The sequence below is a fragment of the Mustela lutreola genome, chromosome 9 (genome assembly GCF_030435805.1).
Source record: "Mustela lutreola isolate mMusLut2 chromosome 9, mMusLut2.pri, whole genome shotgun sequence".
Classification (NCBI taxonomy): domain Eukaryota; kingdom Metazoa; phylum Chordata; class Mammalia; order Carnivora; family Mustelidae; genus Mustela; species Mustela lutreola.
Window position 1 is genome coordinate 71,152,359 of NC_081298.1, and position 12,410 is coordinate 71,164,768.

A 12,410-nucleotide genomic window follows, 5' to 3' on the forward strand; every position below is an offset into this window, starting at 1 on the left:
ACCACTGGTGAGGACCTGTGCTGGCTATGGACAGCAAGTGTCCTGTCACCTTGGAATAGTCTTAATCCAGCTGTAGGAGGAAATTGCAGGGTCGAGTAGCTACTCTTCTGAGGGGAAGTGGGTGGAGATTGGGCATTCCTGAGCAGCCGACAGGATGGGGGGTATTGGGGAGCTATGCTCTTCTGAGGCCAAACAGGACCTTTGAGCATCCCTGAGCAAGCTGCAGGCCGGAGATGCAGGGTAGGCCGCTGCTCTCTGTGGACAGGCAGGGCCTTTGGGGCATTTCTGAGAAAGTCTGTAGGAGAGAGATGTAGGGATCCCTTGTCTCACCTCTGATGGGGTTGGTGGGAGTCTGTGTGGCCTGAGGCAGGCACAGGGCAAGAATGCAGGGACAAGAGCCATGCTTCCTAAGTGCTGGGCTTTGGAGCCTTCCTGTGCAAGCCTGTGAGACAGGCGTGTGGGGGTGAGCAGCTGCCCTTCCACAGTGGCTGAGGCTTTGGGTGCTCTGGAGGTTGGGGGGAGGCTACTCTTCTGAGGGGGCAGGGGTTTGGCAAGGTTCTTGAGCAAGCAGTTGGAGGACAGAAGGGCAAGCCACTGCTCTTCCAGAAGTACACAGGAGACTTTGGAGCTTTTTCCAAGTAAGCTTCAGGGGCAGGACAAGGGGTGAGTGACTACTCTCTGAGAGTAAGTGACAGGGTTCAGGATGAGGATGCAGGACAAGGATGTAGGTTGAGCTGCTGCTCTTTGGGAGGTGGATGGGGAGGTGCAGGCAAGGCAGCGGGACTCCAGGGGCAATCCTGAGCAAGTCGGCAAGACAGACAGCAGCTGCTTCTGTGGGGCTGGGGAGAAGACAAGCTACTCTCTGAGTGTAAGTGGGGGCTTTCGGGATTCTCTGAGCAACGTAGGGGGATCTCCTGCTCTTCTGAGGAGAAGTGTGGGCGTGAGAAGGGAGAGAACTTGGGGCAGCTCCTATGTGGGCGAGCTGCTCCTGTGCGAGCAGGGGGTCCTGGAGAAGCTGCGATTCTGAGGCAGCAGGGGGCTCAGGTTGCTGATGGGGACACAGGCACCAGCTGCTGCTTTTTTGAGGTCAAGAGCATATTTGAGGGGTACTTTCTGTATGAGAAATAGTAAGCATACGGACCTAGAAAGCAGAAAATATTTACTGGCTTGTTCAGCTGTGAATTTCTGAGAAATTCCTCTAGTTTGTTGGCATCTGACCCCAGAGGGGGCAGGTGCTCCGTCTCTGCCCCCATCAGGGACTCCATCAGTGAGGCCTGGAAGAACTGCCCACTCCTGGGATCCCAGAGCTCACTGTCAAGAGGCCACAGGGCTCTCTCTTTGGGGCAGCAAGTTGCTCAGAGCTGGGTCTCCTCGTCAGAGCCTGGGATGGTAATGCTGGGGAACAAACCCTGCCGGCAGGGCTGATACCAGGCTGAACACTGCCGTGCTCAGCCCAGAGCTGGTGCCTGCTTGGGACTGGCCCGGGACATGCGCACTCCTTTCCTCTCTTGCCTAGGGCCTGTTTCGACGAGCTGCAGTCCGAGCACGTGATGCTGTGGCTGGTCCTGGACTACTTGTCCGACGTCCTCTACGGCTTGGATATGCTGGTGCGAGCCCGGACAGGTGAGTGGGGCCAGGCCCAGGGACTTCTCTGGGGACTAGGCCACGGACCCACCTCATACCTCAGGAGGGGGACCGTGGAGACTGGCTGCAGGTTCAGGAGATCCAGAGTGGTAGGCGTTACCTCCCCATGTCCATGAGAGCCCAGGCGGGTCTAGGGAAGCCCCAACAGTGAGGGTGTGGTACTGCCTTATGGTTCCCCCTATAGTGGCCTTTTAGCAGAGGTCAGGATACCAGAGTTCTGGTCCCTGCTGTCCCAATGACCTGTGGGACCTTGAGCAAATCAAGTCGTCTCTCTGGGCCTCATTTGTATCACTTCTTGAAATAAGAAGGCCAAACTGTCATCTATCAAAGGACCCCTCTTGCAGCGACAGTTCAGTATCCCTCAATCTTGGAGCTCCTTTTCCTGGACAGCCAGAAGATCCAGGACCCCTCTTGCAGCGACAGTTCAGTATCCCTCAATCTTGGAGCTCCTTTTCCTGGACAGCCAGAAGATCCAGGACAGGTTACAACGTGGTTTTAGATGTATGGAGGCATAAAATCAGAAGGAGGGCCCAGGTGCATGATGACTTCCCTCAGATCACCTCTGGTTTCAAGTGACAGCTAAATTAACCCCCCATGTCTGAGGGTCCAAGCTATGTATCCTTGGGGCACCTTTTTCTAATCTGCACAAAGATGTCCCATCAGCTGGCAGGGGCCTGTCTTGTCACTTTCAAGTTTTTTGAACTGAAAACCATGCCATAGCTGTCGCTGTAAAGAACAGCACCACATCACAGCCGCAAGCCTCCATGTGACTTCCCGGCGTAGAAAGCATTTCAAGCACCTCTTGGTTTCTCACGAGATCTTCTGCATGTGACAGGAAGCACAGGCATGATTATCTCCATCTTCAGAAGCTGAGGCCCAGAGATGCTGGAGTGACTGGCCCAAAGTCTGCAGTCACTACCCGGCAGGGCCAGACCCTGCTTCCACTCAGTGCTCAGCATCATAATTTAGAAGACCTCTGGAGCACCTGGGCAGCTCAGACGGTTAAGCATCTGACTCTTGATTTCAGCTCAGGTCGTGATGTGGTCTCAGGGTCCTGGGATCGAGTTCTGCATCAGGCTCCTTGCTCTGCCTGCTGCTCCCCCTGCTTGTGCATGCTCTCCCTCTCTTAAACAAATAAATAAGTCTTTAAGAAAAAAAAAAAAAAGAAGAGGAAGAAGACCTCAGGTATGCAGCTTGAAGGTTGCATGAGTAACTTAGTCAGCCCCGGTGTTCTGCCACTTTGTGGTGACATAAGCCTACTGAGACATGAGAGCTCCACTGGGGGGCCTGACTCATGGAGCCAGCTATCCCTGTTTCAACCAAGCTTCAGTAGGAGAAGATACCCCCACTTAGACAGGGATCCCACCCCTTTCTGTGCTTGGGTGCTATCGCTGGCAATCTAAGATTTAGCAGGAAGCCTTGTGGGGAAAGCAGTTAAGCACAGAAGCCAAGTGGCCATGGGTCATACTCAAAAGAGGAAAAAGTCTTCAGAATTGAGAGAGGATGTTATTAAGGAAGTAGGGAGGAGCCCCATGGCATAGGAGTGCTGTGGAATGATCTAGGCACTCAATAAACACAAAGGTAACTAAAGAATGAAACAGGGAATTGGGGCCTGGGAGGCAGGGTGTCCCTACCACGTGATCACAAACTTGATGTTTGCTTTTCACAAAAGGGGTAGTCCGGCCTCTGTCTAGCCCTCAAATTGTGGCCCTGGATCAGCAGCGGCATCACCCAGACCTTGTTAGAAGTAGACCCCAGACCTATGGGACCAATGGTGGGGACAGCCCAGACTCTGGGTTTCACAGAACCCTCAGTATGAGTCTGATGCTTACCAAAATCTAAAAGACATTCTTCATATCTCTACTTTTGTGCATGTTTGAAAGAAAAGAAAAGAGAAGAAAAAGAAGAATGAAAGTCTCAGGTTACTTGACTGAGTTTAGCAGTAATAACACCTCCTGAGTCTTCCACACCCAGCTCAGCTCCAGACCAGACCAGTCTGAATGCTGCAAAGGTTTTCAGAGCCATTGGGATGACAGTAAGGTGCAGCCCCAAAGGAGAGTTACTGCTTCCATAGGCAATTTTTTTAAAAAAAGATTTTATTTATTTATTTGTCAGAGAGAGAGGAGCAAGAGCGAGCACAGGCAGACAGAATGGCAGGCAGAGGCAGAGGGAGAAGCAGGCTCCCTGCCAAGCAAGCAGCCTGATGTGGGACTCGATCCCAGGACGCTGGGATCAGACCTGAGCTGAAGGCAGCTGCTTAACCAACTGAGCCACCCAGGTGTCCCCATAGGCAACGTTTTTAAAAGGGGGGTCATGCCCCATTGGTGGCTGGTGAAGGCAGTTTGAAGGGCCATGTGCTTCTACAATTTTTATCATTAATATTTTCAAACAAATATCAAGTCAGAGACAGTCGTGTTACAAATCCCCATGTACCTTCTCCCAGCTTCAGCAGTGACCAACATTTTGCTAATGTTTCATCTCTCCCTGTCCATGCCCTTTTCTTGTGGAGTAGTTTAAAGCCAATCTCAGACAGCGACCACTTTAATATGTATCTCTAACTTTAAAGGATGCATTTTACAAATATAATGTCCAGGGTCTCTTGGCTGGCTCACTCAGAAGAACGTGAGGCTCTTGATCTTGGAGTCATGGGTTTAAGCCCCACACTGGGTGTAGAGATTATGTAAACAAATGTAAATATATATATTTAACACATCTGTTTATCTTTTAAAAATGTAATAATCATTCCTTGGTATCTTCAAACAGCAGTTCCCATTCACATTTACCCAATTAATCTACATTTTTAATTGAATAAGACAGGTTGGAACATCCTAGATGAGAAAATATCAGAGTGCATTTTCATAGTAAGAGGTAAGTGTGGCTTTTGAAATTGTTTCTGTCATGTATGTATAACTATGTCTTCTTTAGTTACAGTGTAAAATATTTTTCTGTGGGCCACGGTCACACACACACACACACACACACACACACACAAAAGGCAGCCACTTTAATGCCCAAGTGACCTCCATCTTTTTCCTCAGGCTTCCTTGAACAAGGCTTAATGGTCAAGGATGCCCCGAGACTGTGGAAGCATTACACAAAGACTGTGCACTTCAAACTGGACATATTATCCCTGGTCCCCACAGACCTGGCTTATTTTAAGTTGGGCATAAACTACCCAGAACTGAGGTTCAACCGCCTCCTGAAGTTTGCCCGGCTCTTTGAGTTCTTCGACCGCACAGAGACGAGGACCAACTACCCCAATTTGTTCAGGATCGGGAACTTGGTCTTGTACATCCTCGTCATCATCCATTGGAATGCCTGCATCTACTTTGCCATTTCCAAGTTCATTGGTTTTGGGACAGATTCCTGGGTCTACCCAAACATCTCAAACCCAGAGTATGGACGCCTCTCCAGGAAGTACATCTATAGTCTCTATTGGTCCACCTTGACCCTGACCACCATCGGGGAGACCCCACCCCCTGTGAAAGATGAGGAATATCTGTTTGTTGTCATAGACTTCCTGGTGGGCGTCTTGATTTTTGCCACCATTGTTGGCAATGTGGGCTCCATGATCTCGAACATGAATGCTTCACGGGCTGAATTCCAGGCCAAGATTGACTCTATCAAGCAGTATATGCAATTCCGCAAGGTGACCAAGGACTTGGAGACTCGGGTGATCCGGTGGTTTGACTACCTGTGGGCCAACAAGAAGACGGTGGATGAGAAGGAGGTGCTCAAGAGTCTCCCAGACAAACTGAAGGCCGAGATTGCCATCAACGTGCACCTGGACACTCTGAAGAAGGTCCGCATCTTCCAAGACTGTGAGGCAGGGCTGCTGGTAGAACTTGTGCTCAAGCTGCGGCCTGCAGTGTTCAGCCCAGGGGATTACATCTGTAAGAAGGGGGACATTGGGAGGGAGATGTACATCATCAAGGAGGGCAAGCTGGCTGTGGTGGCTGATGACGGGATCACCCAGTTCGTGGTCCTCAGTGATGGGAGTTACTTTGGGGAGATCAGCATCCTGAACATCAAGGGGAGCAAGTCAGGGAACCGCAGGACAGCCAATATCAGGAGCATTGGCTACTCGGACCTGTTCTGCCTTTCCAAGGATGATCTGATGGAGGCTCTCACTGAATACCCAGAGGCCAAGAAGGCCCTGGAGGAGAAGGGACGGCAGATCCTGATGAAGGACAACCTGATTGATGAGGACGTGGCCAGGGCTGGGGCAGACCCCAAGGATATTGAGGAGAAGGTGGAGCACCTGGAGTCCTCCCTAGATACCCTGCAGACCAGGTTTGCACGGCTCCTGGCCGAGTACAACGCCACTCAGATGAAAGTGAAACAACGTCTCACTCACCTGGAAAGCCAGGTGAAGATTGGCACGAGTGACCCTCTGGCTGATGGGGCCACTCCTGGGGAGGCTGAGAAAACAGAGACCAAACAACAGTGAAAGGCAGAGGTCCATGTCCTGCTTCCCAGAATCCGCCATTGGTGTGATGCCCTGTGGCGGCGGCTGAATGGCCCAGGACTCAGCAAGGCTGCATTTCTGTTCTCCCTCCCCTTTGCGAGCCATGTGGGACTGCAGGAGAGCCTCAGTTTCCTCATTTAGGAAGGAGGGGAGCTCATCATGTTGGCCCCAGTTATGCAGCGGGTTATTGTGGTGTCCGCATTGAACACTGCATGGGGCAGGGCTTCGTACGGTGTGAGAAGTCCCCAACCCACGCATACAAAAGTGTGGGCACAGAACACTTATTTTTTTAATCCATGGGGAATTTTTAGACTTTTGAACTTTATTTTTCTGTAAGTGGAAGATTATTTAGTCATCCACCCCCTGGCACGCCCCATGCCACCACCTTCCGATAAGGGAGATGTAACAGAAGCTAGGAGTGCAACGTGGGATCTCAGATTCAACCTTACACAAGACAGTTTGAGGCACGTTTCTGAATCTGGTTTCTCCTTGTGTGCTCTTTGGGATTCTAGAAATCCTGGCCTTTGGTTGTCCTGTGATAAGCACAAGGGATGAAGCCAAGTTGGCCCATTTGGGGTCACTTCAAGCCTTGGAAGCAAATGCAAACTCCCTGACATTCAGCCCCCGAGAACATCTCCATGAGGGAAAGAAACATTTTCTAACTCACCAAAGGGGTTTGAAGACGGCCTCTCCCGTCGTTCCTGAGTCAGGAACAGGGGCAGCCTGTTCTGGCTTGAAGGGGAGAGTTATGTTTGGGGGAGAGACTTTCAGGTTGGAGGTGGGGATAGAGTCCTGACTCAAGCAAAGCTGACAACTAGAACTTTTAGAAGATCAGACATTTAGGCTGCATCTTTGCAAACTGCCCCTCCACTCAAGGAGGAAACCTCGCCCTCCCTTGGAATTATATCCAGTGGCAAAGCTCTCCTCTAGGCGGAAGTGGGCCCCGTACAGGACCTAGCTTTTTTCTTTTTTTAATCCAGTAAATAGAATTCCATTCCCATTGGATAAGGTATTACTATATTTGGGTTCTATGATTGTGAATTATAACCTTAGTGGTCCCTCCTTCACTTAAATACACATTGCAAGTTACCCAAAGGGGAGTTACTCTTCTCGTGCAGAGAAGCCCTATGCGCAGGTTCCCTTCCCTTTTTTCTTTCTCCTTCCTTCCTCCCTCCCTTCTTTCTCTTCTCTTCTGACTTCTCCTCTTCCTCCTCTTCCTCTTTCTTTTAAAAAAAAAAATGCCCCATTTTGCTTCAGGGACTTTGAAATCTCTGTGGTCTGAAGTTATAATCCATACACTCCACAATGGGGCTCTAAGGTAGTTCATACCAAAGGTGCTGCATTTTCAAGTATGTATTTTGGATTCAAATGGGTCTCTTCTGGTTTTTATCATGGATCATGTAAACCATTTTAACTTTCTAAAATGAATTTAAAAGGACTATTAAAGGAACAAAAGATTCAAGCTCATATCATCAGCAAACTGTAACTAGCAATGTATACTCAAAATGCATGTATTTTAAAAGCCTTAACTATTAATTATGCCTATGTTTATATTTGCACAGGAAAAATAGAGACCTGGATTTAAAAAAATATTAAATGACTCCTGCTTCATATTTTGTCAAAGGGGAGATTCAGTTCTGGGATCTGTGTCTAAGGCAATGAGCCTGCCTTCCCAAGTATAAAAGTGGGGAATAGGGCAAGGCTCTGTCCCCCATGTGAGGGGATATGCACAGCCAGAAGCAGGGGAGGAAAAGCAACCAAAGCTGCCACATTTGTCAAAGCAAGTAAGTCAAACTATTTAAATACGTAAGAAGTGGGTCTCAGGCAGGATGCTAAATGTCCCGGTATCATTGCGTCCGGTTGCCATGGGGGTGTTCAGGCAGTTGGAAAATCATGAGTGGATAGGAAGCTGGAGGAAGACTAGCAAGCCCGTCTCCAGAATCTTCCACTGCTCCTGCTGAAGGAGTTTGGGTGGTAAGTTAGAATGTGGGCTTTGGGGAGTCAGACCTGAGCATGTTCAAGTCCCACTACTGCCACTCGGGCAAGTTACTCGTCTTTTCTGGGCCTCACTTTCCTCCCCTGAGAAATGGGAATGATCCTGATCACCTCCCTTCACGGGAATGATACTGTGAGTAAATTTTCAAACAGCACAGTATAATGGGGATGGCCTGTGATGCCCCTTGGGTGCAGAAAACATCAAGTTTTCTCCTTGAGGGATAAATGAATATGGTTTAATCTAGTTAGTCTCCTCTAGCTGCCAAGATTGCTGGGAGGTTGGGTCCCTGGCTGTTTTCAGGACTCGTATTCAGTGTCTTGGAACCTGAGACAAGGTTTGCATTCTTGCAGCCACTGTGGCTGCCCACAGGAGGCTGTCCCTCCCACCGCTCCGGCTTTAGCCACAGAGAGCCATGCTGGTGACAATAAGACAGCTTCTCTTTGTGCCTTTTGTGGGAGTCTAAGCTCATGGAAGTGTGTGTGTCTGTGTGTGTCTTTGTGTGTATCAAGAGAGAAAGTCCTTGAGACAGGAAGGGAAGAAAATATTGGTGAGTACCTCTCCAGGTGTGGACGGATGCAGGGTCCCTGGAAGAACCCCAGGGAGTTGGGAGGTGGCGGGACCTCAGAAGAGGAGACTGGACTTTGGCTCTGGGAAACTCAGACTGGCAAAGATCCCAGTGCCTCAATCTTGGGAAGTCCCAAAGCTGTCAGACAGCAAAGAACGACACAGAGCTGGACAAAGGGTATCTTGTCAGTAATCAGTATGAGAAGGGTCTGAAAATATTTGTAACTCGGTTGATTCCTCAAGAGAGATGTGTGCTCCATTCCCCTGGACCACTGGCCCTCTGAGATCTGATGCTATCAACCATCAAAGTTAAACAGGGCCAGGGATCTGTTATGGCTTTATCAGGAAAACTCTGGTCTATCTCAGACCCTTCTTCTAGGATGTTATGAAATAGAAGCCAAGATAGTTCCCTGTTGGTCTTGGGGCCATTAGTAATACCCTGAGGAAGGGAAAGTGAAATGAAAGCTGTAATGAACAAAATGGAAAATAAAAATGCTTCTTTGAAGTGCAGGTCATGAATTTTGTCTAGTAAAGTTGAAGATTTTCTTACCTATGACCTAACAACCCTAATTCTGGATCCTTAGTATAGGAAAAAATTTCAGATCTATGTACCCAGAAGCATGTACAAATATTTATTACAGCATTGCTTTTAATAGAAAAAAAGGAAATAACCTACAGATCAGAATCTAAGAACAAATTAGGAAAATGTATAATATGTTAGGTGTTTCACCAAAAAGAATTTAATAGAGGGAATTAACCGAATGGATGTCAGAGGGCTGAGAGAGTAGAAAGGCAGTGCTGAGGTTATCCAAAGAGAAGAACTCCAGAAAGCAGCTGTTACCCTTAGGGCTGGGAGAGCAAAGGAGAAGGGGTGCTCAGAGGAGAGCCTCTCAGAGCTGTAACTCGGACTTCTGAAGGTGGGGAACTGCTGGCCCTTATTGGTAACGTAGGAACTCAGAGGAGTTTGGAAAAGGTAGGACCTTGGATATTATCGGAAAAGGTGCATTGTGTGGTAAGACTGGCCCTGGGGAGTCCCAAAAGAAGTTGCTAAAGGAGGCTGGATCCAAGGGCCACCGCCAGGACAATCTGATGCTGTTCCAGCCATATAACCAGGACGGGCCCGCAAACAGGAAAAAGAAAGTCCCTTCTCCCTGCCCCCTTTCCTTCCAGTCATCCTCTGGGGTTGCCTAGTAGAGTCCTAGGAAAGGGAAGACAGAGAAGAAGGAGGACGTAGACTTCACTGACAGCATGTCTGCCGCAGACTGGAGATCCTACCTCAGATGTACGTACGCAGTGGAGTCTGAAAAGCCTACCGTCAATGTTTTTTCTGTGTCCTGAAGCTTTTTCCTTCGGAGAATGCAGAAAACCCTGAGAAACAGTGGCATGGGAACAAGAGAAAGGATCATTCCTCAGGCATCTCCTGTGTGAGGGCATTGCTCTTCCTGCTCAAGTATGGATTACTTCAGTTAATAATCGCTCCTGTTGGGGGAAAATTCCTAGACATTTATTCTTTAAATATAATCAACATCATTCGTTAATTCGTTTTTTAAAATGTACACCTACTCGGTGCAAAGCAGAGTTTAAGAATGGCTTTTCTGGGGCGCCTGGGTGACTGAATCAGTTAAGCGTCTGACTCTTGATTTCAACTCGGGTCATGATCTCAGGGTCGTGAGATCGAGCCCTGCGTGGGGCTCCCTACTCAGCACAGAGTCTGTTTGTCCCCCTCCCTTTGCTCTCCCTCCTGCTCTCTCTGTCTCTCAAATAAATAAATAAAATCTTTATAAAAGTAAAAGTATCTCTTTCCTAAAACTCATCTGTTAGAATGGCTAAATATAAGTAACTGGTGATGCCAAATGTTGTCAAGGTTGCAAAGTGCCAAGAATTCTCATTCATTGTCTGGTACGTATGCAAAATGGTACAGCTTTGGACAACAAGTTGGTATATTTTATAAGGTTAAAAATACACTTAACATATGATTACTACCGAGCTGGTGGGTATATGATTCTATGCATCTGTCCAAACTTGGAACCGTACATCACAAAGAATGACCTTTAATGTATGCAAATTTTAAAATGTCAGCCAGGATGTGGGATGATCCCAGGATGGAAGGACGACTGTGACAGTTGAATTTAGCTGCATTAAAAAGTATGACATAATCTCACTGAAGGATCTAGGGTAAAATGATGACCTAGTGATTTTTGGTCAGGGTAAGTCCTCCAACTTTGTTAATCCTTTTCAAGATTGTTTTGGCTTTGACCCAAGATTGTTTGGGTCCCTTCCATTTTCATAAAAGTTTTAGATCGGCTTGTCCATTTCTGCAAAGAAGGCAGCAGGATTTTGACAGGGATTGCTTTAGATTGTAAATCCACTGGGGAGATACTGCCATTTTATAACTGTTAGTTTTCCGACCCATAAATACCAGATGTCTTTCCATTTACTTAGGTTTTCTTTATTTCTTTGAGCACTGTTTTGGATTTTCAGCATAAAGTCTTGGAAGTCTTCTGTTAAATATATTCCGAAGTGTTTTATTCCTTTTGATTCGATATTCGATATTAAGTTGAGTTGTTTTCTTAATTTCACGTTCAGATTGTTCATTGCTAGTTTATTAAAAAAAAAAAAAAAAGTACTGGTCTTATATCCCGCATCCTTGCTGATCTGGTTTACTCTAAATCTTTTAAATGGATTTCTTAAGCTTTTCTATATATAAGATCATGTTATTTGCAAATAGAGATGGTTTCACTTTTCCTTGTCAGTGTGAATGCCTTTATTTTTTTCCCTTTCTTTCTTGTTCTAGCTAGCATCTCCAATAAAATGTTGCATGTATATGGTAGGAGACATCCTTGTCTTCTTGTTCCTGGTCTCGGAGCAGAGCGCAAATACAATGTCAGCTGTGGGTTCTCGAAAGTGCTCTTTGTCAGTCTGAGGAAACTCTCTTCTATACCTTGTTTGTTGGGTTTTTGGTGTTGAATTGGGTCAACTGACTTTTCTGCCTCTAATACATAATCATGTGGGGTTTTTTTTGTCTTTTATTAATATATTATTACCTACACTGTTTTTTAGATGTCAAACTAACCTTTTATTCCTGGGATAAATCCCAGTTGGTCACAGTGTATAACCTTTTCCATAACCTTTTCCAAGACTCAGTGTACTAGAGTATTTTTTGGAGGATTTTAAAAATCTTTATTCATAAGAGATATTGGGCTGTAGTTTTTATTATTATTCTGATATCTATGACTGGTTTTGGTTTTAGCAATACCGGCTTCATAGAAAGAATTTGGAAGTTTCTTCTCTTCTAACTTCAGTAAGAGTTTGTAAAGGAGTCTTTAGATATAGTTAAAATTCCTTAGTGGAGACATCTGGGTCTGAGGATTTTTTTAAAATTAAATTAAATTAAATTAAATGTTTTTAATTTGAATTCAATTAGCCAAGGTATATAGTGTATCACTGGTTTTTGATAGAATGTTTAATGATTCATTAATTCAGTATAATATCCAGTGCTCATTCATATCATGTGCCCTCTTTAAAGCCCATTATCCAGTTGCCCCATCCCCCACCTACCTCAGTTTCTGCACCCCTCAGTTTGTTTCCTGGAGTCTCATATGGTTTGTCTCCCCCTCCTGATTTCTTCCCATTCAGTTTCCCCCACCCACCCCTATTGTCCTCTGCACTATTCCTTATATTCCACACATGAGTGAAACCATATGATAATTGTGTTTCTCTGATTGACTTATTTCACTC

At 46.7% G+C, this 12,410-nt stretch overlaps 1 protein-coding gene across 2 annotated transcripts in view; it reads left to right on the forward strand.

Annotated features, from left to right (window-relative positions):
- Positions 1–7,709, forward strand: part of CNGA3 (cyclic nucleotide gated channel subunit alpha 3) — a 29,328-nt gene extending 21,619 nt beyond the window's left edge. For both annotated transcript variants that reach the window (XM_059134685.1, XM_059134684.1), the window contains 2 exons: positions 1,517–1,623; positions 4,683–7,709. In XM_059134685.1, the coding sequence (XP_058990668.1) occupies positions 1,517–1,623; positions 4,683–6,094 (1,519 nt within the window). In that variant the 3' untranslated portion in view covers positions 6,095–7,709. The remainder of the gene's footprint in view (positions 1–1,516; positions 1,624–4,682) is intronic.
- Positions 7,710–12,410: the final 4,701 nt, after the last annotated feature.